The sequence below is a fragment of the Epinephelus fuscoguttatus genome, linkage group LG10 (genome assembly GCF_011397635.1).
Source record: "Epinephelus fuscoguttatus linkage group LG10, E.fuscoguttatus.final_Chr_v1".
Lineage (NCBI taxonomy): Eukaryota > Metazoa > Chordata > Actinopteri > Perciformes > Serranidae > Epinephelus > Epinephelus fuscoguttatus.
In genome coordinates, this window is record NC_064761.1 from 7,228,600 (window position 1) to 7,254,385 (window position 25,786).

The 25,786-nt window shown below is 40.0% G+C and overlaps 1 protein-coding gene across 2 annotated transcripts in view; it reads right to left on the reverse strand.

Moving 5' to 3' along the window:
- The window catches only part of pik3r3b (phosphoinositide-3-kinase, regulatory subunit 3b (gamma)), a 293,170-nt gene extending 285,738 nt beyond the window's left edge, over nt 1–7,432 (reverse strand). The window contains exons 1-2 of one of the 2 annotated variants that reach the window (XM_049587072.1): nt 7,272–7,432; nt 5,657–6,878 (exon numbers count right to left, since the gene is read on the reverse strand). In XM_049587072.1, coding sequence (XP_049443029.1) covers nt 5,657–6,008 — 352 coding nt within the window. In that variant the 5' untranslated portion in view covers nt 6,009–6,878; nt 7,272–7,432. The remainder of the gene's footprint in view (nt 1–5,656; nt 6,879–7,271) is intronic. The other variant, XM_049587071.1, reaches the window with a different exon arrangement.
- Between the last annotated feature and the right edge of the window lie 18,354 nt (nt 7,433–25,786).

Below are 25,786 nucleotides of genomic sequence, written 5' to 3' on the forward strand. Positions count from 1 at the left end.
TCATCTATGGTCAAATGCAGCCTCACTTAGTCTGAATCGACCAGTGATCCCTGATCAATCCCTTTCCCAGAAAAATAGAAAACCCTGAGCAGTGCTGTTCCAAACAAAATGCTGAAACAGAGCAGGGCGTGCCGGAGTGTCAGCAGTGATGGAGGATGCAAATCAGTTAGCGTCCCTCTGCGCAGGCCTCCCTGTGCTGCTGCTGCTGCTGCTGCCGCTGCTGCTGCTGCTACTGCTACTGGTGATTTGTGACTGCAGGAATGTGGCCTGTCAGGCCAACAGTGTACCAGCCAATCAATTATTCAGGACAAATACAGCCTTGTGTGGCTGCAAGATGGATGGATGGATGGATGGATGGATGGATGGAAGAGAGGAGAGGAGGGAGGGACAAGTGGCTCAACTAGCACACATGCTGTAACTAAAAGCATCAGCATGGCGAGCAGAGACATATAGAAATGAGATATTTACCCGAGGCCCAGAGCAGTATGGATGTTATTTATAGAAGAGGGACCAAACCCACTGCAATAAAACAGACGAGCAGACAATTAAAGAGAGCCGAGAGGCGGCAGAGGAAGGAGGAGAGAACGTTGCTCTGTGTCTGACCTATTTAGCAAATGAAGAGCCATAAACACAGCTGATCTGAACTCACTCCGCAGCGAGGCTAAAATTGAGCTAACCACCCCAACCCTGTAAAAACGCTAATCAAAGCCTGCAGGGTTCAGAATAGCTTTTTAAGTGGGGCAGCCTGTTTCGCAATGCTTTTTACATTTTGGGCCCAAGTCCCTCTCATCCTCGTTACCGCCTGTTTTTGCTCGGCCCTAAATAAATCATCAAAAATCCAGCTGCACTCAACGGATACACACAGCTTGCACGCTAGTGTACAGTATGTACACAGTCTTCTAAGTGGAATCATTACCACGTGATACTATTAGAGATAATAAACATAAACTCTGATTCAATCAAAGTAGTCTGAGGACACACTGAAGAGAGCTACTGGATCACATCGGGAGTCAACAGGGAGCCACAACGTGTGGGAGTGTTCCTGAAAACTGTAGAGTAAATAGGAAATACGGTCATTTATCCACTGCTCCCAGAGTTCATGCAGCAGTTCATGGAGTACAGGGTGGAGCATGAAGGGTGTAGCTTCCTATCAGCACACAGCAGTCCAAGCACACCTAACAGGGTTTGAGATTGCAACCAAAATGGTCACTTATGAAAACTTTCTTTGTGAGTTTCTTTTGTGAGTTAAAATTTTACCTGGTCACAGTCAGGGGAGTGCATGATGCAGACCGAAGTCTCTGCTGACAGTGACAGAGTGAATGCTGACTTTGCGTTATATAGGTCTTGTATATAAAATGTGTGTATCGTCATTGTGCTGCAGTTTTAGACACTATGATAATCTGGCCACGTCTTTCGCCACGTCCAAGCATAGCCTCCCTCCTCTTCCTCTACTTGCAGTTCTCCTACTCATACAAATGAATATACATCCAGTAACTATTATTACTAACAGCAGAACTTTACCAGAGGAGACACTGGGTGTTTTTTGCAACTTCAGTGTAGAGGATTTTTATGTTTACTACAACTTCAGTAACATCTGCCTTAAAATAGACCTTTATATGTTCTACACACAGCATAGCCCACTCACCATCTCTTGGCCTGTCTGTGGTACATCAGCCTTCAGTGTTGATAGGCTATTACCCGTGACGTGTAACCAATCAGCCGGGATATTGAGCGAGGCTACAGAGGGGTGACTGCGGACAGAGAGCTGGCGGCATTAGAGCCAAAGCACTACATATTTCAAATAATTTATTAATTGGCTATTGGATTTTTTTTTTTTTTTTTTTTTTAATAAAAATAATATTTATAAAAAAGGGTGCAACAAACTGAGAAAGTTGTAGAACTAGTGCTATCAGTGGAAAAGTTAGTCTGGAGATCTGCCTAATGAATGATTATTGTGATTCCGAATTTGACAAAAGTCTAAGTCAGGTTTATTAGAACTTGTGTTTAGCCATCATTTCTATCATGAGGTGAACATTTTACTCATCAGATTAATCGCTGAGCTGTATGGAAGAAGAAGCAACATTACTAAAAAGCAGTCAAAAGTCAAATACACAAGCAGTCAGATGATCAAACAGCAAGCAACGCCTACAACTAATGATTATTCTTATTATCATTTAATCTGCATATTATTTTCTCGTTTCAATGATTAATCATTTGGTCTATGAAATGTCAGAAAAAATGTCCTACAGCACAAGATAATGTCATGAAATAGCTTGATTTATCTGAGAAACAGTCCAGGGACCTCAAGATATGCAAAAATACAAATAAGAGCAGCACATCCTGACACTTTAGAAGCTAGAACTGGGTAACATTTGGCCTTTAACAATTACTTCTGTTGATTGTTTTAACTGTTTCAGCTCTGACTCAATCTAGCACTTTAAACTCACCTAACTGAGGAAACAATTGTGAACAGTAATGGGTAAATATCACCCCAACTGTCTATTGAGTACAATGTCTATAACTGATGGATAAGATGACCAAAGCTATTTAAATATGACTTAAATTGTAACAAATGGGAAACATGCTTTCAGGTCCCGTTAAGGCCAAATTCATTCCCAAATGGATCCTTAAGAGAAATCCTCAGAGAGGACATGTTAACAATGGCTGTTTGGCCTGAGTCTGTAAAAGCACCAAGAAACGGCATTTCCTGTTAGATTGTGGGCCAGTCTGCAAGCTCCAACAGAGAGACCTTATATACACCTGCCAGCACAACATTTACAATTATGGTCTGAGCACGAAGAGAGCAGAGAAAAAAACTATCAAGCCGATGATGATAACGTGTGAGCAGGAGCAGAGAATATCATTCAAACCAAACTTGCTACGACAGAATTTTTTTTGGAAGACTAACACACAGTACAGCCTTAGTCAGTGAGGAGGAGAAGTACATAGGTCTGGTGGGTTTCATGTGGGGCTGGTGTTTGTCTGGACTGGAGCTGGAGGATCAGGGCAGATCAGCTCAGCAGCAGCCACAGCTGCATGTTATTAGCAGATCAGCAGCCTGATGAACAGGCCTGCAGGCGGTGAACCTAAGAGGTTACACTACATACTAGTGTTGATAGTAGGGGTGTAACGATCCATTGTTCTGGATCGATATATCGATTTAATGATCAACGATCCATTATCATTGATGCAAAGTGAAAACATCGAAGCATATTGTCAGCTTTAGCATAGGCTTTTATTTTGAAAGTCTATGTCACTGTCAAACAGCGGCAGGCACATGGCAAGCAGCCAAGAGAAAGACGATGAGGACCACGTTATTTACTCTGGAATAAATCAGCACAGTGGAAATATTTTGGATTTCAGAGAAAATACAGGTCAACAGACAGCACATGCCGTACATTAGCAATGATGTTACGAAATAAATCACAACGTAACGTTACCTGCCTGGACGAGCGTTTCGCTTCGCCAACTTCTTGCTTTAGCAAAATTAGGCTAGAAAACTGTGCATGCAGGCCAAAATTCAACCATGCTGTTCTGTCAGGAGATGCAGTGACTTTAATCACCGGTGAGTAAGAAAAATAATAACCTAACATGTAATTTGTTAAGCTATGAGAAGAGGAAAAATGTGCATTAGCCCCTAGGCTAATTTATGCAATGTAAACATGCTTAAGCTAATGATGAGGGATTACCAAAAAACAATTGTTTTGTCTCTGAATCTTTATAGTTATTAGTGAGTTGAATTTGATACTTTTGTTGAATGATCTTGTGTTAATCTGTGTTTTATGGCTGTTTGGAGAAGTTTGTCTTCAGGGCTTTAAGCCAGATATTCCTGAAGTTTTATGAAAAAGATGATGGTTTGGGTTAAAATGAAAAGACTTCTGGAAAGATCTCTCTGACAGAAAGCCCTGAAGGTTAACTTGTGCCATTTGTTTTTTTATTTGTGTTAGTGGAGCCAGTTTAAAGTAAACTTTACTGTACTTATTATTTATGTGTAGTGCATGTGTTTTATGGCCAAAAGTCAAAAAGAAAGGGGTGGCATCGTCTTCTGTAACAGACTGTGTTAAATGAGCATTTAATATTGCCTTATATCGATCGCAGACCCCGATTTTGTAATATCGGAAAATATCGTATTGTTGTCCAAACAATCAATATAATATCGTATCGTGATGAAACTGGTGATTTAAACCCCTAGTTGATAGTGCTCTATATTTGTGGCTTGTATTCAAAAGGTAAATGTGATTAAAGTGCTGTTTCACCCAAATTACAAAAAAGGCATCTAGTGGCATCTACATTTTAGTTTGGTTTTATTTGTCCAGGATGTAACATGTGCACTTCAAATGTCAAATGAGAAATTGTTGGTAAAAAAAAAAAAAAAGAGCGTGCAGTGCTTGATTTTAATGGTTCTGCTCAAGACTGGTGGAAACATGGGCTGGTTCACTAGATAGCACCAAGCTTCCAAGAAGGCTGAACAGAACAAATTCAAGAACCAGAGGTAAATTGGTGAAAAATGGGATAATATTCCCGTCATATTTTAGTACTGTGAGCATTTTCAACAAAGTTCTTTCACTTCCATTATACTGGGGTGAAAGCTGAACTCCAGATTCCATAGAGATTTTTGCTGAATCAACCATTTAACTGCTACTCTGCTTTAGTTCCTTCACTTCTGTTGTGCACCACATTGAGGAATAATAGGCCTACAGCCTGTCAAGACCACACTAAAAAAACGGAGTAATTCTAGTATGAACATTGGCATTAAAAGTACACTTGATGTTGTCACTTTTCAGGTTAAATGCACCTCATACTCAAAGCATGAATTGCCACTCGCACTATAGGTACCTACACAAATGATTTGCAAGCACTGCTTACACACAGGTTGCCAATAGTGGCAAAGTCCCACAAACGATTGCTGTTGCAAGTTTCAGGTAAACTTGTGAGTCCTTAAAGGTTCTTTGATGCTTATGAATGGGTAACAAGTATGGCTTTTGTTTTGATTGGTGAGAGAAAATGATCTGATGTTGTTTAAATGAGATCGAGGACGGCAGCAAAGCCACACAAGGGAACCATCTATGGCCTCACCATGATGCACACAAAACTTTAGTGTCAGTGTGATGGTTCTGTAAAGGTGTAAAGGTGATGGAGATGCAGAGGGGTCACCCAAAGCAAAATCTCACACTGGGTCATTGAAACCCTGAGGGCAGCTCTGAAAGACCCACACACAACCACAGACAGAGTAGAAAAAGAACTAACCTGCAGAGTTTTGAGCTGAACATTTCATTTCAAACTGTTTGTCCATCTTCAACCCAGAACTCAAGTTCAGGTTACACAGCAATTTTACTCTCAGACAGATCAAGTAAACTTACAGCATCAATATGCTTGGGAGCGAATGAAGCAGACAGTCAATACCAATACCATCACACACAAAATACAGTCTTGGCAGAGCAGCTTACATCGGTACTAGACACATACTGAAGTTTAACATCAGGTTTTAGAGCCAAAAAACTGACTGAATGTTGTGTTTTTGTTCTCTTCATGTGGATTTCATAAAAACACAGCCCTGTTGGTTACAATCCAACTGATAAGACAGCACAAAGATCCAAAAGGAGAACCCAAACGTTCTCATGATGTGTTCGGTGGTGTCTGTGTGGGCAGCACTCACCTGAAGCAGCAGCTGCTCCAGGAGGCTGAGCCCCCACAGCGGTCTGCACCCCCCCAGGGGTTGGTGGTACAGGCCTGGGCCAGGATTTAGCCGCAGGAGGGCCGACCCTCACCACCCCTACGTACTCCACAAAAGTCCCTGGAAAGTCTCCCTTGTCCTTGGTCCTCTCGTTGGTGCCGTGCAGCCAGCCTTTGGGGCTCCGCTCGTCCCCGTCCTGGTAGTCCAGCCCTGCCACTGACATCAGCGAGGCCTTGGGGACGGTGAGCAGGTCACCTGGCTGGAGGCTGATGTCATCACCACGCTCTCGCTTGTACTCAAAGAGCGCCCGGTACTGGAAACTGTCAGATGCCATGGCAACAACAGTTTATAGGGCTGTTCTAAAAGCCAAAAATATAGATGTTGCCTGAGATTTGCTGTGTTAAAACTGAAATTAACGGCTTGAAAAATACCAAACGCAAACTCTGTTAGTTAAAAATCCCTGAGGAGAAACTGGAAGTCAACCTAAACCTGGGAAACCTGTGAGGGCGCCTGAGATTTGCTGTGTCGTGCTGACTTGGATGACACAGTGGAAATGATAAAAATCTGATCCCTGAGGTGGAATTCGACACTTTATTTAGTCCTACAACCCCATGAAGAGCAGGTCCAACCTTCTTAATCCGAAAATATTTGTCCTCCGAGTGCAGTGACACTGAATTGAACAGCCAACGGGTCTTTGCTTTAATACTGCAGATTGGTTTAACTATAAATGCAGTACTTTAAAAATCCACAGTATGAATCCACCCGTCAGTCACAGCTCTCCTGTCTGAAGGCCTGCAGGTCTGTATGATCTGAATGGACAGACAGACTGACCAGCCACCACACTGTGCCTGTGATGGGAAAAGAAAAAGAGGAGGGAGCGGAGAGGGGTAGGCTGGATGGTCTGAAAACTGGAGGATGGCACAGTTTTCTAGGACGGGGCGACCTCCAGACGATGCCCCAAAGCTTCTGCAGGTTCTTCCGATGTTAATGAGAAAAAGTGTACAGAGGCTACACTGAGTCTACTAAAGTCAGACACCCACACACACTTATACACACTCACACACGTACACACACACACCTGAGGAAATCCACTGCAGTGCAGAATTTGGCTTCTTATTCAGGGCGTCCCTGTGTGCACTCTGCTGCTGCTGCCTCTCCTTTATTGTCTGCGCAGCCTCCTGAAGCAGACAGACGCTCCTGCAAACTTAAAATTAAGTTCTGAGGTTAACATCACACACTTTTAGACAGTTACTAGGATTTAAATACAAGAAAATATTGATATGAATCAATTTTAATTTAATGTCAGAGATGCATGTAGAGAAAAGCATGGTCAAAGTTTCAGCATAAGTAAGTAAATATGACACCAAAGTAGGAATATTATAATGATAATACAGTGGAAAAAATCCCGCTGCACCCTGCTTAGCACACTGGCAGAAGGACGCTGAGACTATCAGTTACAACCATACAGTCTATGGTTACAACAAGCGTGACTAGGCGAATATCAACTTCAGACAGACAGCGTGCCCGACTAAACTCGCCCTGCGCCAGTCTGCCCTACTGTCTGCTGCTGCCGCCCTTAAACACACCGCAAACTCACCGCTCAATCAGCCCGGGCGAGCCCTTGTCCACCCTCGGTGCCTCGGTGCGCGAACTGCCCGCTTCGACACTACCTGAACCCCGCAGTGCGAGCCCAGACATCCATGAAGCCCGTCAGGATAAATGGATGGCGTGGCTGGTCCAGCAGACAGGCAGCCTGCTCGGTGCTGTAGTGAGCGGCAGTGCTGATGTCAGTAAACCCCTCCTCCCTCCTCCTCCTCCTCCTCTTCCTCCTGCTGTCTGCAAATTATGCCAGCCAGCGGCGGAGACGGGACAGGTCGGTGCGGCGCACCGCAGCTGCAGCAAAACACCGCGTGACCCCGGTTATGATGCTCTAAGCCTCTGCTGCGATTATGATTTGGACTTTTAATTTGAGTTGATGTTGTTATGTTACACGAGGATGAGAGGGAGTGTTGGATGTTCAGAAGCTGCAGAGAGGTGATGAATTATGTAACAACTCTGTGACCTGGAAAAGTCGCTGCATGTATCCCTGCGCACTGCTGGGCTCGCATTTTAGGAAAGAAAAATAAATAATTAAAATAAAAATAGAAGATGGAGGGATGAGACTTAGAGGTGGATGATGGGAGAGCAGTGCAGTCTAGCTCGATGTGTGTTGCGCAGATGACGCAGCAGCAGACGGCGGCAGACTGCTGTGTCATCAGGTGCGCATGTTTCCAGTTTTCCAGTTTGGAGCTGCAGAGAACATTTTGGTACAAGGTGTACAGAGCAGGGAGAGCTGCAAGCCTCAACTTTCCTCTGCCTTTGTGAGACTGAGTGATAAATCCAGAAAGAAAGAATATGACATTTGGACAATATAATAACAGTATGTCAATTTGTACATAAAATGTTGCAGCCCCTTTCAAAATAAGACAACAAGATTTATTTACTTTCTTTAAGATTATTTCCTACTTATTACTATATCTTATCTTATTTTCTGTCTGTTTTCCGCCTCTTCCTGCTGACTCTACATACATGCTCAAATGAAAATACTGATTTCAATATATTCTTACTATCATTCTTCTTCTTCTTCTTCTTCTTCTTCTTCTTCTTTTAAATTTTGTATGTCAGTATGGTCAATTCTGTTAAAAAAAAAAAGCAAAAAAAAAAAAGCAAATAAAATACACGAGTAAATAAAGAAATATAGAAATATAGTGTATTTGGGGTCTCACATTAGCAGGGCTTAAAAGCATATAGGCTAACATAAAAGCAACATTCTTGTCTCAAGTCTTGCTGGGGACAAAAATGAAAAAAGAAAACAAATAAAAACAGCAAATAGAAATTGAAACATTTTAAAACTCAAGATAAAACTGCGGCAGCACTAAAGAAACAAGATGAAAAGCAAAGTAATTTAAAATGCACAATTTTAAACCAAATACAATAAAAACATATGATTTTCAGTGAGTGAAGCAAAAAAAGTATCATAAATTTAAGACATTCTGATTGTAATATACATATATACATAATTATTCTAAGTAGCCTATTCTAATTATTATTATTATTATTATTACCATAAATCTTCCAATAATAGCCCAGGCTATTATTTGCTTAAATCACTCAACTCAACAGGCCTATATGTGAAACAGGCATCTCTATGGGAGAGGCCCTTTAATTCCTTTTAACACAGAACTGTTGCTCATCAAAGATCGGAAAATAAAATCAAACCATTTGTTTGAACCAGTATGAATATTACATGTATAAAACTTAGGCATCGAATAACATATCAGTTATGTGTTACGTTATGACACTTGTTTAATGGCACCCAAGGACAACACAACATTATCTTTGTCTCAAAACATTATTCATAAATTTGAATTATTTTATGAAAAACACCTTTTAGTCTTTTGATCAGTGGACCCTTACAGGCTAAAGGACTATAACTTATCGGGTAATCGAGGAATGGACACATATTCTGACTTCATAACAGCTTCGGAGGAAGGGAGTCACCACTTTTTTTTTTTTCATCATGCTGTTTAATCTGAATGACTTCGGGTCGTCTCTAATGCTCATGGTTTCAGTGAAAGGAAATTGAGCTAACGATGTTAAGCATCTCCACATTGACAAAAGTTTAAACATTTATATTTGTATAGCTTCTATAACAAGGAACTGCTTGGCAACCAGACCAGGCTTCTAATTAAGACAGGCCTTTATTGGTCAAAATGTGTAGTTACATTGGGCTAGTAAAAAAGACTGGGTGTTTAATTGGGACTAGGCTATTAATATAAGTTTTACGGTATATTAATAAGTCTTACGAAGTGATTAGAAATATGTTAAATAAACGCAGACGGTAAAAGGTGAGGTTATCTAACAGCTAAAGCCCTGATAACTTCATTGTTAATGATGAGAGAGTTAAAACTGCATACCATCAGTATTTTGGGCATTTACACATTATTCATCGTGCACACTTGTGCATTGTACTTGGACACACATGGCTGGATTAACCTGCTCTTGGGCCCTGAGGCAAGAATGAGCTGCTGGGCTCCTGTTAACCCCCTGCTCTTCAACTCTGTCTGCAATGTGCAACTCTACATGGCCCCAGGTTTGCTGTGAGGGAATTTAATTTAATTAAACTCAAACTGATTCAGGAATATGCAACATGTAAGTACAACATTTAAATGCTAAGCATCATAATATAACATGCTGATACAGGGTCCCTGTTCAACACAGGCCTCAAGATGAGGTAATAGGACAACCTTAAGGCCTGTGTCAGGTCTGTTAATATGATCCTTTAGCAGAGCCAATTCCCAAACAGATACGTTAATTACATTACTACAAATTAAACTGCAATGTTGGGCTTTTAGGTGACCACAATACATTTTGCTAAAAGCCCAACATCTTTTTAGTGTCTACATATTCTGATTTATTCTTCAAACAAAATCTGGTTTATTTGAACTCTTTTTGGGTGGACCTGTTTTGATTTCCTATTTAATTTGACCCTTGTGTTTTGAGAATGACAGGAATACAAATAAAGATATTATTTTCATCTCGTACTTTTTCAAGCGAGGCACGCATTATTAAACCCTCTTGATGTTATTAGGACTGTGAGCGACCTCAGAATAAAAATAAATCTATTAAACCCCCCAGCATAAATTATCATCAGGCAACTGTGCATAGAAAGATGGAAGCATACCCTCTGAGGATTAATCTGAAGCTGGCCTGAGGTCTATTTATAGTTGGTGATATTCAGAAAGCACAGGAGAGATACTTCATGGATAAGTGAGAAACTTAAGTATTCTCATTGTCTTGTAGTTGAGGTGGACATGTAAACAACATGTAAATATGAAAGCAGCAACAAATTGCTCCAAAGCTACATGTTGCTGAAACCACAATGCCAACAATTTTGCATCTCTATTTACACCCTCATTGTATACCTTTGCCAACCAGTCAATCGCAATTTACATATGTCTGTCCAGACTGTAGCTACTGTGATGCCACTCATTGGTTTGTGGACTGCCAGTTTGAAGCCTCAAGTTCAGCATTTTGGTCCTTGCCATCTCGGTTTGGAGCCAGATGTGGCCATATTTGGACAAGAGGATGGAGCTGTGAAAGAGCGAGGGGTGGATCTGATGGGAAGTGGGACACAAAACTTTTTTTTGTACCAGGCTGTAAACATGTTTATTTCTGCTGTAAATTTGGGCATTTTAATATGGGGATCTATGGAGACCGACTCTGTTTTTTTGGAACCAGCCTCAAATGGACATTTGATAAACTGCAGTTTTTGGCACAGCCACATTGGCTTTATTTCTCAGCCTCAGAGGTTGGTCCAGACTCACATGAAGCCATGACAGTAGACAATGCTTTAAATATGGGTGTTGCTGCAGAGAAGCTACAAATTCTGAAACACCATACACACCACACATACAGTAGATGCTTCACACACATCTTCAACCTGGCAGCACAGAAGATCTATCAACATTTTCAAGATGGACACCCAAGATTAGTCTCATCAATTCAGTATCTGACCAAATGTCTTCTCTTCTGTTTTTGAGTTATGCTGTTGAATAATGGCCAGAAGTGTTTTTTGCAGAACATTATAACATCACAGTAAAGTTGACCTTTGACCTTATGGATATGAAATGTCATCACTTTCAATTTATTCTATTAGACATGTCTGTGAAATAATGCCATAATTAGTGTCTTGAGTTATGTCCAAAAACAAGTTTGTGAAGTCCCAGTGACTTTTGACCACCCAGTTCTAGTCAGTTCATCCTTGAGTCCACATGGACAACATACCTGTGTTCAAAGAGGAATGACGAAAAAATAATGTTACTAATTTAAAAACAATGCCATATATAGGCAGTGGGCCGAAGCCGCAATTCCTTGTACTTAAACGATCCCTATCGGGGGACGACCCAGATTTTTGTTGACAACTTCTTAAGTTTTCAATAAATCAAAAGAAAATTGTTGTCACCGGTACTTCTTGCACATTTTTGTAGATCAGTAACTTTATCACGTTACCTTTTTCCGGCAAACAGAGCAGACAGCTACATTCGGGGTCCGACATACATGACGTGATTGTAGTTATCATCCAATGGGACGCTTGGAAAAAAGAAAAAAAAACTTGGAAAAATGGCGCTGCATGCAGAGCCATACATAGTCTAATAAGTCTCTTTTATGTCTTTAATACATAACTTGGTCTTTACACATTAAGGACATTAAGGACTTTTTTAAACAGTCTGTGTAGGTACCATGTATATTTTCTCTGTGAGCTTTATACAAAATAAACATCTGATTTCACAAATTTGAGGTCTGTTATCTTACTTGGGAACTTCACCTGTCATTTATCTGTCAAAATGATGAAACGTCATAAAAACGACCCTACTCCCACCACTACATTAATCTTTGTTGCTATTTTTTGTTTGCTAGCATTACATTAGCATAAGAAATGGAGTGCTGTATGCATATAATTCAGAAATATGGACCAATCACTCCTTTTACAGACACAGGATGGCAAAAATGTATTAAATCAGTGTTTGAGTGGAAGGATTTAGGCACTGAAGAGAGTCTTATAGCTGAAGAGGCAGTGTGGAGATTTAACTTTCACAGCCAGGAACCTGCTGAATATGCTATACCAACTAATGCTGGCTATCACAGGGACTGCTACATCCATTTTACTAATATAACAAAAATAAAACGAGCCCAGAAGAGAAGAGAAAAGGCTGGTATCAAACATGCAGTGTGAAACTGTAAATGTGGATCTTGAACTTCAAATCTGAATCTTGAACGCTGAATCTGTGAACAAAGAAAAGAAATTAGGAGCTACAATGATTTCCTCTCACACGATCAGGTTCTGACAACTCAAGTGTATTGTGCGTAATTCACTGTTCAGACATAAGCTTTGTATTTCACTCTACTCAAATGAGCAAAACCCTAGTCAAAATCTATTTGATAAATCAGATCACTGCATTCTCACCCACTTGATTCCATCACAGGAGGAAGTCATTTGCCCATCTAGCTGCAGTGAACACTGTTGAGATGAAGAAAAGTGCAACTTAAATTAAGCCCCTCACTCATTCACATTACCTCTGAAGTCCAATAAAGTGCTCAGTAACATTCAAAAACTACATTAATTAAAAACAGCCAGGGAAAACACACAGTTGTTATTTCCATTTCATCTCAGATACGGTGACCAGATTTCTGAAATGAAAAGCAGGGACATTTCAAGTTCAGAGTACAGAAGTTATTAAATATTATTAGGAGATTTGTACAAGGTGGAATGGATGACACTCCCCCCAGCACCAGAGCAAATATGCTACGCAGAGGCGATACTGGAGCTTGTGCATTGCACCTGTAAAAAAACAACTGTGTTAAGGGCAGATGCACATGTAAACTGCATGAGCTGCCATGTACAAACCTGTGTCAATGCACAAATTGTGATAATGGGCCTTTTGAAGAAGACTAGGCCCATATGGCTTCATCCTTTGAGTAGGCAGTGGTGTGTGTGATGACTCCTGCAGGAGGGAAAAAAAATGATATAGCGTTCTATATAATGCATATGTTATGCTTTGTTTCTTTGTTAGAAACTCTCTAATGCTACACATGTGATTTACAATCAGTTCAAGCATTTTTCAAAAACCTTACTTTTTTCATTTAGCTATTAGCTCTCTTCTGCTGTTTCCATGGAGGTTATGTGAGGAAACAATGATTAAATGACAACATTGTTAACACATCATCATAGCGTATTTGCTTGGTTTATGAGACTCAGTGATGTTGGTCAGCAGATACTCTAATAAACATGCAACAATCCCGGTTATTTCTACCACAAGCACTTAAGAGACCTAACGTAACCCAATGAGAAATAAGATGCAAGCCACTTCAACTTCACTTTACCCGTAAAGTGAGTGAAGCTGCTAGTGAGTTACTTTTACACTTGTAAAACGTCACCATACGTTTGAACTCAATACTGTACAAAACACAAGTTGCAAGTCATGCATTTGAACTCAATACTGTACAAAACAATCAAGTTGCAAACATTTTTGTAATAATATAATAACCTTACTTAGTTGTCTCCATCGTGTCCATCTACCGATTCCTCCGTTGAACAGCTGTGCTCAGTGTAGCTAAATCCGATAGGCTAACGACGGCCCTCCCTCGAAATCTTAGCGTTCTATTGGTCAAACTGTTATAGTAGACTGCAGCGTTTGCCTACATATTAAACAAACTTTAAATTATAATTGTGGAAAAATGTGCAAGAATATCGAGTGGCAACAACTCGGATCTGATGAAGAATAAAATAATCTTCACAATTTTACAAATCCAGGTTGTCCCTTCACGGGGATCATTACTTTGTAAAACTAACGCAGATACGCGGCTTCGGCCCACCTCCTATTATACATGTCATCAAAAAGGCAAACCCATCTGGTTTTCATTGAATCATGGTTTTCTTTTTTTCTTTATATTTTTTAAAATTGTAAGTAGTTGTCGAAAACAAAATTATATGCTTTTTCTACATAAGCTATAAAATCTTTAAATGAATAATAAAAAATGTTAAATCATTTTTTTCTTTCTTTCTTTGATTTTTTTTTTTTATCAGATATGAAATGATGGTTGTTTGGTATTATGTATGTTGATGTTGTCCAATGTAAAGTCCATTTGTGTAGAGTTACATGCATGATAGTGGGCATTAGGGTCCGTCATTATACTGTGCACTGGTGCCCACTGTAACTTCCTTACACCACTGGTGCTGTGACCTTGACCTTTTGACTCTTGACCACCAAAATCTGTTAAGTTCATCCTTGACGGGGCGTTGGTGGCTTAGTGGTAGAGCAGGCGTCTCATGTACAAGGCTGTTGCCACAGCGGTCCAGGTTTGAATCCAGCCTGTGGCCCTTTGCTGCATGTCATCCTCCCTTCTCTCTCTCCCCCTTTCACACTTACTTGTCCTGTCCATTAAAGGCAAAATGCCCAAAAAATGTCTTTATAAAAAAAAAAAGTTCATCCTTGACGTACAGTGGATTTGGGGAAATTCCCACATGGCCCTCTTGAGATATTGCTTTTATGAGAATGGGATGTACTTCAGATTAACCGAAATCATAATGCTTCCAGCTGCAGCTATCCCTGGCATGGAGGCATACAAATGAAAGTAGCAATTAAACCAACAAAATGATACATCATAACAGAAAAATCTACGGCATGCAGTATAGCAAACAAACCTCATTTGCTCAGAATTGTCATCAGTCTAAATGCTAGTAATAGACATTATCAGACAGACTTATGAAAAAAAAAATTTTTACACAACTTGAAATACAGCAGTTTAGGGTTTGGCCTGGATGTCCACATTTTCATATTTTAGGCACATATCTGTTTGTGAATGAATAGAGGAAGCTAGTTGCAGGGATATACATATATATATATATATATATATATAGAGAGAGAGAGAGAGAGAGAGAGAGAGAGAGCCATAGCTCTCAGTGTATTCATGGTGTAAAATTTTAAAAATGTTTCATTTATTTGTTTTCCAGTGGTGTTTCTTTATCATATGAATTCATATATTTTGGTTTACGAAGCCCATTTTAACCAGCATTTGCTCACATGTAGGTAAATCTGCGCCATAAAAAGTCATGCTGCAGCAGTGACACAGCTTCTGTTGTCATTAATGTACAGACGAAAATCAGCTGTCTCAATTTGATTGTTAGGAAAAAACCTATAATAAGCACCTTTTTTAATAAGTTCATCTTATTATTATTATTTGTGGACATTCTTCCTTCATGTACATAAAATTAGAGCTGTCACTGGAAAAAGTCCAGTCATTTGTGTATGATGTCTGTAAGTACCAATTTGTCAGTTATGATTTGGGGAATAAAATCATGCAAAATACCAATCTGGTTCACATGAGTTCAACTCCCAAATGACTGTCATGACAGCAGTGTCCACTCCTCACCCTCTCTCGTCTCAAAATGTAAAGCGACAGAAATCAATAAAGCCCTTGCTGAGAAACAGAGAAGATATAATCAGGATAATACAGGCGTTTAGTCATGCTTGTGTCTCAGTGTCAGACAGGGATGATTGTCTTCTTTGTGGCTCTTGAGCTGTCGTCTTCCTCTTTGTCTTATCTCCCACAGCCACCGGCCAATCAGAGGGAAGATGGTATCTGTGAGAGGAAAGTGTGACTTCCCAGAGGAGGTGGAAGCTAGTTGTCCCAGATTATATGTGTCAGATTAAACAGGCATCATCTTCCTCTAGCACATTGGGAGCGTGCAATTACTCACACATGCAAATAGTGAGTGTGTACAGACACAGCGGTGTTCCCATGGAAGCATGAGTGAATGTTTGCTGTAGGCTGTCAGGACACATCATGGCAGACTGATCAGTGTTTGTCCACTCATGGTGGCTCACTGTTTTCACGCAGGACTTGTACATTTATGCAGGATTATAAGACTGGGGAAAACCAAGCCCCAACCTCTGGGGGAGACGAGTGAGGCCAATGCACAAGTGCCAAAAATTGCAGTTCACTGACTGTCCACTTGAGGCTGGCTCCGGAAGTGAGTCAATTCTCATAGACCCCCATGTTAAAATGCCCAACTTTAGAGCAGAAATGTTTACAGCCTGGTACAAAACATGGTTTTGGTCTCTATAGTTAATCTATGTAGTCTCTATAGTTAATTTCCCTTTTCATGACAACTGTGGGGGGGGGGGGATTTTTTTCTAACTCTTCCGTTTAAATGTTATTAAGGTTTGAAATTGTGCATAATTAAGGGCGTGGTCACACTGAGTGACAGGTCGCACCATCACGGGCGGCTAACTAGCATGCTAACTAGCCGCTGGCTTCACTCAGCCATATTTGTGCCTTTTGGATATTTTTTCAGGCAAATATTGGAGTAATATGGCTTGCTGTTCAATTAAGTATACCAACAGACCGTCCAAGAAGTCTGTGCTCCAGGGTTTTCGGTAAGTGAAATTGGGAAATTCTAGTATTATTTTATTTATGTTTCTATGTTAGCACTAATTAGCTAATTAGGTATCGGTGTCTGCAGTCACTATGGTTACCACCTAGCTTGTCAGCAACGTGTATCGGTGTCTGCGGTCACTACCTAGCTTGTCAGCTTATTATTATATTAATAAGCCTTTATTTAATACGTGTAAAATCACGTTGATACCAGAGGTCTCATTTTCAAGTGCGACCTGTATCACAGCAGCAACATCCACATCAAGTTACAGAGCCACAGACAATACGATACAACACAAGCTTAGCTCATTAACTTGCTAACCAGCCAGCTAACGGTTAGCCTTCGAGCAAGACGCCAGTCCGGGGATGTATCGAAGTCAGAGCCTGACAGAGAAGTGTTAGGATTTAGGCATTTAGGGAGAGAATATTTTGAACAAAAGGCTGTGTGAGGTTTGAAAATAAAGGTCCACCACGTTAGTTAGCTAACGTGATGCAATGTTAACATTGTCATATGAGCAGTGTAACGTTAACGTAACAATAAGGCTATACTTGTGTAACGTTATGTAAATTAAAAAGTGGCGAACTGTGTGAAATTACAATAAGGTGTGTAACGTAATTAAAAAAAGCTAATGTGACATTTGACTGTCACATATAAAATATTAATTTTAGTGTATGATATAGGCCTGTAGTTACACAACAATAGATAATGCACAGACACAATATGAGGACTGTGATGGCCACCACCTTTTTGTTTTGCTAAAATAAATTGATTATGATCTGTTGAACATTGAAGTAATTAAAGTTGTATTGTTTGCATGTAAAAGTGTCTGTGAAGTAGGGAGCTAACACATATATTACTTCTAATATCTATTTGTTTGTGTAAAGTTTTCCTCTAGGTGACCCAGACAGACTGGACCAGTGGACACTCAACACGAGGAGACAGAACTGGACTCCAAACAAGACCTTCCGTCTGTGCAGTGAACACTTTGAGAGTCATCACTTCAGCACTGACTCCAGGATAAAGACACCTTTTTTCATACAGTACCTCACAAAGAGTCAAGAAACTTATTAGTTTAAAATGATGAATTATTGTCCATAATACATTTAAATGCATTACATAAATTACTAATTGTCAGACATTACTAATTACTCGATTAGGGCACAGCTTGCTCTGTACTATTACTGATAAGGTGAAATTACTGACACACCAGTGCAGTTTAGTGTTCCCTTGATGCAAAAAGCCAAATGAAGATTTTATCAATCAAGGAACATGACATGTATTTACCAACTTTAACATTTTAGTGCCTTTTATGCAAAGCCCCTTTATCATAGTGAGAATTACTATCTTTTTCCCCACAGACAGTCTGTGAAGAACCAATGGAATAAAATATTCTCATAACAAGACAGCTGAACATAGCATGATTCCACAGTGGCAGTGAGCTTTGAGAACAGTTCAGTTTCCTTTTGATAGCAACAATTATTTTAATGTAGATGAACTGCATATTGTACATTCATACTCCAGTTGTTTTGAGAGTACAGTTAAATTTAAAATCACATTCAAATATAAAGTCGAACATCTACAGAACTTAAACACAAAACTATTTTATGAATGACGGCCACTTACTCCGCAGTAAGATCATTTTGGTGGTGAGTGGGCTTTTAACCAAGACAGGCTGTAGTCAATGTTTTCTACCTGTGTTTTTAACCTGTCATCTTTCTCTCTTGTAGGACACTTAAGGAAAGTTACAACACCTAGGCCAATGTGATGTTTACTCCACAGTAAAGAGGTTGTTTCACAAGAAATTAAGATTTTGCAAATTATAACACTGGGTCCTAATTCATAGGTTTTATAATTACTGTTCTAAATCTTTTCATTTATTTCATGTGTACTTTTTGCAACCTTTCATTCATTTCATGAATGCGAGCTTTGACTTAATTTTGTTAAACTGTTTGTGTAATGGTTATAACTTTTGCTATATAAAATGGATCAGACAAAATTTACTTTAGAGTAAAAGCAAATTTTTTGAAAGCTGTCATTCATCAGTTTCCTGTGATGATTAAAAATATAGTGGTGATTTAAACCATTAACAAAATATAATCCTTATTAATGGCATCTTAATGTTTTCATTTATGTCTTAACATTTACCCAAGTTTGCATTTATCTTAGCAGAATGTAAAAAAAACATGAAAAGCTGATGTTATGTGCTGGTTTTGTTTGAACATTTCTTTAAGACAAATGAAGAAATTTCACTGAGAAACTCTTCTCCTTTTGTGAAAAACAAGGAAATATCTGCACACTGAATACTAAAGTAAGGAGTACTAAGTCCCGTAGGAGGTATTATTTATTTGTGACATTGTGACATATGAGAAGGTTCTGTGGGTATTGCTCGGTATTGAGGCTTATGAGGCTAAAAAAACCAACAACATATAATTGGCTGATTATCTTTCTGTTTGCCTCACTATAAAAACGTCACGATACCTTTGCCTGAGGAAGACCCTCTTCAAAACTATTGTGTCCAGCTAATTGTTTGTTTTTTCACTTTGAGCCCTTTTATCCAGTCACATTCTTCTGTGTTAAAACTAGACTTCTAACAGAGCAGCAAACAAAGGTTACTCTTCTCAGTAACCTCAGTAAATCTTCTCAGGCTCTGCTGCTGGGTGTAAGGTGCTTAGTTATCTTCAAGTACAAAGTTAAAATAATCAGTCCCACACAGAAATGGACTGCTTAATTTTTTGTCAGTGACAATGTTAAACATTAATGCTTTATGTTTTATCTGTAGTGTATGCTTTGTTTGTCCTTTCAGTTGAGTCAGATTTGATTGTGAAACACAACATTCAGTCAGTAACAAAGACAAAAGGAGTGCAAATGTAAATAGAATTTATTGTAATTTTAAACAAGTTATAGATGAATATCAAAAACTCAACATTGGCCGTGACAGCCTGGGCTATGTGCAGGCCTAACAAAATGTGTCCTAAAGGCCAAATTCAAAAGCAGTGACACTGCCAACTGTAAGCAGTTCACTGCGTTTGGAGGTGGTCTTTAAGACAATTAACTACTACTATTAACTATTACTTAAAAACATATAATTTCTCCTAGGTGTGAGATGAATGTATCTGATGTGAGGGTGCTCAATTATGGCACCATTTAAACTATGAACAAATATAGCCATAACACTGTAAACACTTTTCCTGGCCTTATCAATCTTTGCTGGATTGCCACCAGCCTCCCACCTGCACCTTTGGGCCAATGAAGAAAATATTATCTTAATGCCGGGATGCTGGAGGTGAAGCTGGTGCAGGTCCTCCTTCATCATGCTGACCAGCTTGACACTGCTAACCTTCCCCATGTCATTGCCGCCACAGTGGATCATGAGGACACCTGGTTCTGCTCTTCCTCGCAGGGAGTGGGAAAAGAAGAAGAGAAGGTCTCTCCACTGCAGTCCACCCCAGCCAAACCAGCAGACACGGACGCTGGCATGCTGAGGGTGCTTCCCAAGGTCTCTGCAGCTCTCTGGACACCACGCCAGACATAGCTGTCACCAGTGCTCCACACTGTGCATATGGAAGTGTAATAAATAATTAGCGTTATATATTTAAAAAAAAGTTGAAGCGTGTTTTTTTTTGTTTTGTTTTGTTTGTTTTTTTAAGATAACAGCTGAATCATTGTTTCAAGGTTTGTTGTATAACGTTAGTTTCAGCTAAACTCAGCTTACCTCAAGTTTCGTGAGGGAGCTGCAGGGGAGCTGGAACCAAGCGGGAGCAGACAACACCACAGGGCTAGCCAAAGTTGTGTAGCTTCTTAGCCTCGTAGCTTGTTAGCCTTAGCTAACTTAGCAGCGCCGAGCGAGGTGGGCGTGTTTAGGCAACCAGTCTTCCTTCGGCCCGCCTCTTTGCCCATTTTTGATTGTCCGGGAGTTGGGTGGAGTCAGGCACTGCCAAGATGGCGATGTCCAGAGCAGAGTATTTTGAGCTTCAGATCCACTCTTCAGAAACAGATGGGTGATGTCACAGTGACTACATCCATTATTTTATACAGTCTATGGGGAAAACCCTAGACAGTAGCTGTTATGAGAAGGTCCAGGATATATGGTTGAATACTGGACATTTAGATTTGATATTGCCTATGAGTTTTCAAGATTAAAAATACTCATGGAAAGCAGCATATTTACCATTTTTGGGTCTATGTGTCTGTGTCTCTTATGCACGTTTATAAGAACATGTCCGTCCACCTTTTTTTGCACACATTTTTAATTTGCACATTAAAAAATGTCAGAAATATGGGGAAACGAAAGTCACTGGAACATCTGTTTACTCTGTTAAGCAGGCATGTGCACAGACAGACCCGAGTTGATGTTCAAGCGCTTGCCCTTTTGGCCTCTGATCACAAAGTGCCTTTTGTGGATACATTTTTTTTCTTTTTTCACCTTAATTCTTTAGTTTTTAAAAATTTGTCCCATAGCAGTTCTCAATTAAAGTGTGTGACAATGCCCCAAAACTGCCTTTGAGATTGAATTCTGCAACACTGAACGATCCCCTGCCTCTTAGACTTCCCATGCTGTAGCCAACACAAATCAAGCAGCCAGGGAACAGTGTACGTAATAGAAATAAATAAATATGCAAGTAAGGAAAATATGTGCCACTGTATTTAACTTTATAACCAATTAGAGAGAGGTGGCCTTTTTTTGCTAGAGCACCCGCTCACCAAAATGCAAGAAAAAGAGAAAGAGAGGGATGCCGAGATGTTGAAGACTCAGAAGCGCTGACCAATCAAAAAGCAGACTGGGCTTTTTCAGGAGGGGGGCTTTTTTACGACCAGCTGTATTTGTTATTGAATATTTTATTATGTGTGGCAACAGTATTGTTTTAAGAAAGTGAAAGCTCTTGTTTCTTGTGAGGATCTTTGTCTTCATCTTGGGCCTATTTAAAGTCCAGGTTGGCCAAGATGATGCTGAGGGTCGGTGCTGTCAGCGGGTGTTTTCCTTCTCGGCCTTCTGACTTTGTAATTCTGTGATTTATGGTGCTCAGTTTTGCAGTGACCTGTTTCATCTTTGTGTTTCTGTTTGCTTACCGCTGGATTGGTTATTTCCTAGTTATCTCTATCATTTCTTGTTGTTAAGGATAGTCATTGTGTGTGTTAGCATACTGCTAGCTTAGCACTAACATGGTTTGTTAATATTGTAATTAGAATAGCACTTTCTTTGTGTTATCCACCTTATTCCTAGCCCCCATGATACCTTGCGTGAATTATGGGTGCAACTTCTGGCTTTGAACTTAACTGTTTGTTTACAGTACTCTATTCTCCTTTCTAAGAGCAATTGGGAAATAAAACGTGGAACACACCACCTGTTATAGCTCAAATGGGATTATGTTATCATACCTCCGCCATTTCTGACAGCCATCTCAAAGCATTGTCTTTTTTCTCCTTTCAACCGAGCACGCTAGCAATTGACCTATTGCTAAGCCACGCCCCCCTCCACTCACTCGGACAAACTATCAACATTCAGTGACCGTGCTATGGCAGGTGTCACAGTACACGGCATTTCGCAGGAGGCAATTAATGATTTTTGGAGACATAACGATCAGATGTCATTGAGAAGTAACCAAAAGGGCCTAAACTACGCATTGGAGGGATATATTCATCATTTTATTGTTGAGAAGGTCAATGAAAAGCTTAAATTACAAGTCAAAATTTTCAGGTCCAAGCGTACGCTTGTGAACCACATCTCGTTGCCATCGCCATCAAAGACAACAAGTTAAAGCGCCACTGAAGTTAAGGTTTGTGGCTCAGAATATGAGAAAAGAATAACGGCTTTTTCACCATCTTTACCAAGATTGTCTCTCCGTTAGTTTGGTGCTACAGTATTTACACTGAATCATTCAGCATAACGTTTGCTAACTTTTAAGTTAATGAAGCTAAGTTCCAGAAGTTAACGTTAGCTTAACTAGAGCCCTTTGGACAACAGCTAACAATGATATACGATCACCAAAGTACAAAACTAGAACAACACAGGCTAATGAACTCCAGCAAACAAGGTGACATGATGATCAACGCAGCTAGGAGCTAACGTCAGGCTAACTTTAGCTAACGTTAGCTAGAGATGTTAAAGATAACTTTATATTTCTTTCCAGCAAAGTGACAATATGTTGCCTCAAACACGATGTTGACTTACCTTAAAACAGATGTAGACATCCTTATTAATCTTATTCACGTTGAGTTGATGTTGTGGTTACAGCACAACTTTATCCAAAGGAGACACTTTTCTCAGTTGAGATGTGGTTTAAGAAAGGGTAAAAAATACACCCTGTCGCCCAGCCTCTCAGGATACCTTGTGTCGGAGTTGCATGTACCCCATGCACACTGTTTGACCATTTTTAAACTTCAAATCTCCGAAAAAGCTCATAAAACCGAACAAAACGGCCTTTCTGTAATGCATTTCAATGGACATCCAGGCAGAGAATGTCCGAGTGTATGGGAATGACTATACGCACTGTGATTAACTCTTCGCGTTTGAGGGCGGGACTTAGCCATAGGTCAATTAGCTTGGTTAAAATACTGTCAACTTTAACATGGCCCGAGCTAGCTTAAAGTAAACATCTGCTCCTTCGAAAGATGATTTCTGATGACTTATTAAGAGATACTAACTATTCGGCAAACATTTAACATAATTCAGTATTAACTGTAGCTCCATGTAAAGTGAATAATTGTGATGTTTCTCAGCTAATTCTTTGCTCATCTGCATTAACAATGCAGTTCACACTTTTTTTAACATCTGATTTATTAAAAACTGTTCTGAGCGAAACATGATGCTGAATTTAGCAGCACACTTCGGTAATAGTAATATAAAGTAGTAGTAAAAGAAATAACTTTTGCCATTCATTTCTTACATGATATACGGCAAACAGCCCTAAAGGCTAAATACATATTTCAAGGTATCTTGCTGAGTTTATTTCATAACGAGCAATTTTCGTAGGTTGAGAATGAAGTCAGACAGGGAAAGACAGGGATATCATTACTGTTGCTGAGTCCTGACCTGTCAGTCTAGGTGTCATTCTCTTCTGCAAATACAGATTTAATTCTTTTTCGCTATGTCTCGTGAAACACTTGTGGTTTTATTTCTCATATCAATGGAACCTTTGGCAACAGAAACAATCCCTTATTGTTCTGGTTACATGTTCAACACACAGTTATAGCACAAAGCTGAAGGGGTGAGCCGTCATTTTTGTTGAACACTGTTTCCTCAGGTCTAGATTTGTCTTTTAATTGGCTTCTTTTATTTGTTAAGATCTAGGCAACACTCTGGAGAAAGATCGGTGGGTTTTGTGTATTATTTTGGCCATGGTCTACCCTGAAGTCAGTGCTTCATTTGTCAATAACTCTGACACTGACTGCGTTTAGCAGACACTCATTATTTATTAGCAACTTTCATATCCATTGTGGTTAGTAATAAATTGCACACTGTTTTTCATTCATACATGCTCTCTGTTTCATTTTATAGGTCACAGGCGCTAAAACGAAGCAGACAGAGGGTGAATACAGGTGTTCCAGCCCGGACACTATGAGGGTTAGTATGAACCTGTAAATGAGCACTATAGATCCCCTTAAATTTCTCCATCGCACCTTAGATGTACCTTGTGGGAGTAACAACTGGAGTGTAACAGATACTAGATTTTTTGGGGTCAATATCCATCTTGGTATTTCAGGGTTTCTAATATTCTAATATTGTTCTAATATTTGCTCCATCTCCCAATTCACTTCAGTTAAAACCCCGAACAGCTGATAACACAAGAATGCCTTTTCTGAGTACCCTGGCAGCCCACTGCTTACGGCCTCACAACAACTAAGATCACCGTTCAAGCCAGGATTCACCTTTATGAAATTTGCCTCCCTTGCAGACAAAAAGTGCACTTCTGTTGTTTTTGCCTTCCACCATAATTACTTTGGTCAAAATTAAAGCACATCTGCAGCAGGATCAAACCATCATTGCCATGGCAACATTACATGGTCAGAGTTCGCTCATACAACCTCACTGTGTGTGTGTGTGTGTGTGTGTGTGTGTGTGCATGTGTGTGTGTCGCTTTCTGAGTAGCCTTGGCCATCTAGCCGTGACCCTTGGTTTGATCCTGTCTGCATGTGGAAGTGTGATCTCATATAAGCACACGTCGCGACCTCGCCAGGCACGCGTTTGGCAGCAATAACGAGATGCCTTCACAGAGGCATCAATGCCCTGCGGGTCCACACACACACACACACACACACACACACACACACACACACACACACATATAGACACCTTATATATACAACCCCTCTCCATGCTGTGCGTTAGGATGTGCTCCAGTGAGCAGCAGGGGTCAAGAGCTCATTGGTGGCCCACGAGCGTTTCCTGCATCACGAGTTGCCCTGCACGTCACTCCTCTGCCATGCCTGGAGAAACCCGCCAGATAAGACCTCGTTATATTGTCAATTCAATTACTACTGCAGGGAACATTTGTTTTCCTTATCATAGTCACACATATATTTTGAATTTGCACATAGGAGAGGAAGGAACTGGGAGGAAAAATAAAATAGGGAGGTAAAAATAGGGAAACACCTGGTTTAGTAACAATCCCCAGGCCAGCTTTGGTCACAATTTGAGACAAGCGACAGGAAGATTAAAGGGTTTTAATCTGTGGGAGTGTGTGTTTAGCTGAAGGCTATGAGTGCAGAGGGTCCACCTATTGCATGTTTACTTATAGACACACAGAAACATGAACACATCTTTGAAGGACAATCCAGTATTACAACAGGAGCCTTATTTTTGTAGTTGTGGTCACTGTTATGATAACACCGTATGCATCAAATTCGGTGGAGCTCTGGTGGATTCACTAAAAGGAAAAGTAAGAAACAGCAGCAGTCAGACAGGTTGGAAACAAACCAACAGTTTATCCAGGTGATCTAAAACAGCGCACTTGGAGGTAACAGAAGATGCATTTCCATCAGCCTGATTTATTGTGCATTTTAAATTGCACGGAAAAAGAAAAACCTGAGTGACAGTGGCAAAAATGTAAAACCAAATCAAAACAAACAAACTAAAAAAAAATAATCCTTGAAATATTGCAAGAAATGTTTTATGCTTGGCTGGGGTGTATCAACAA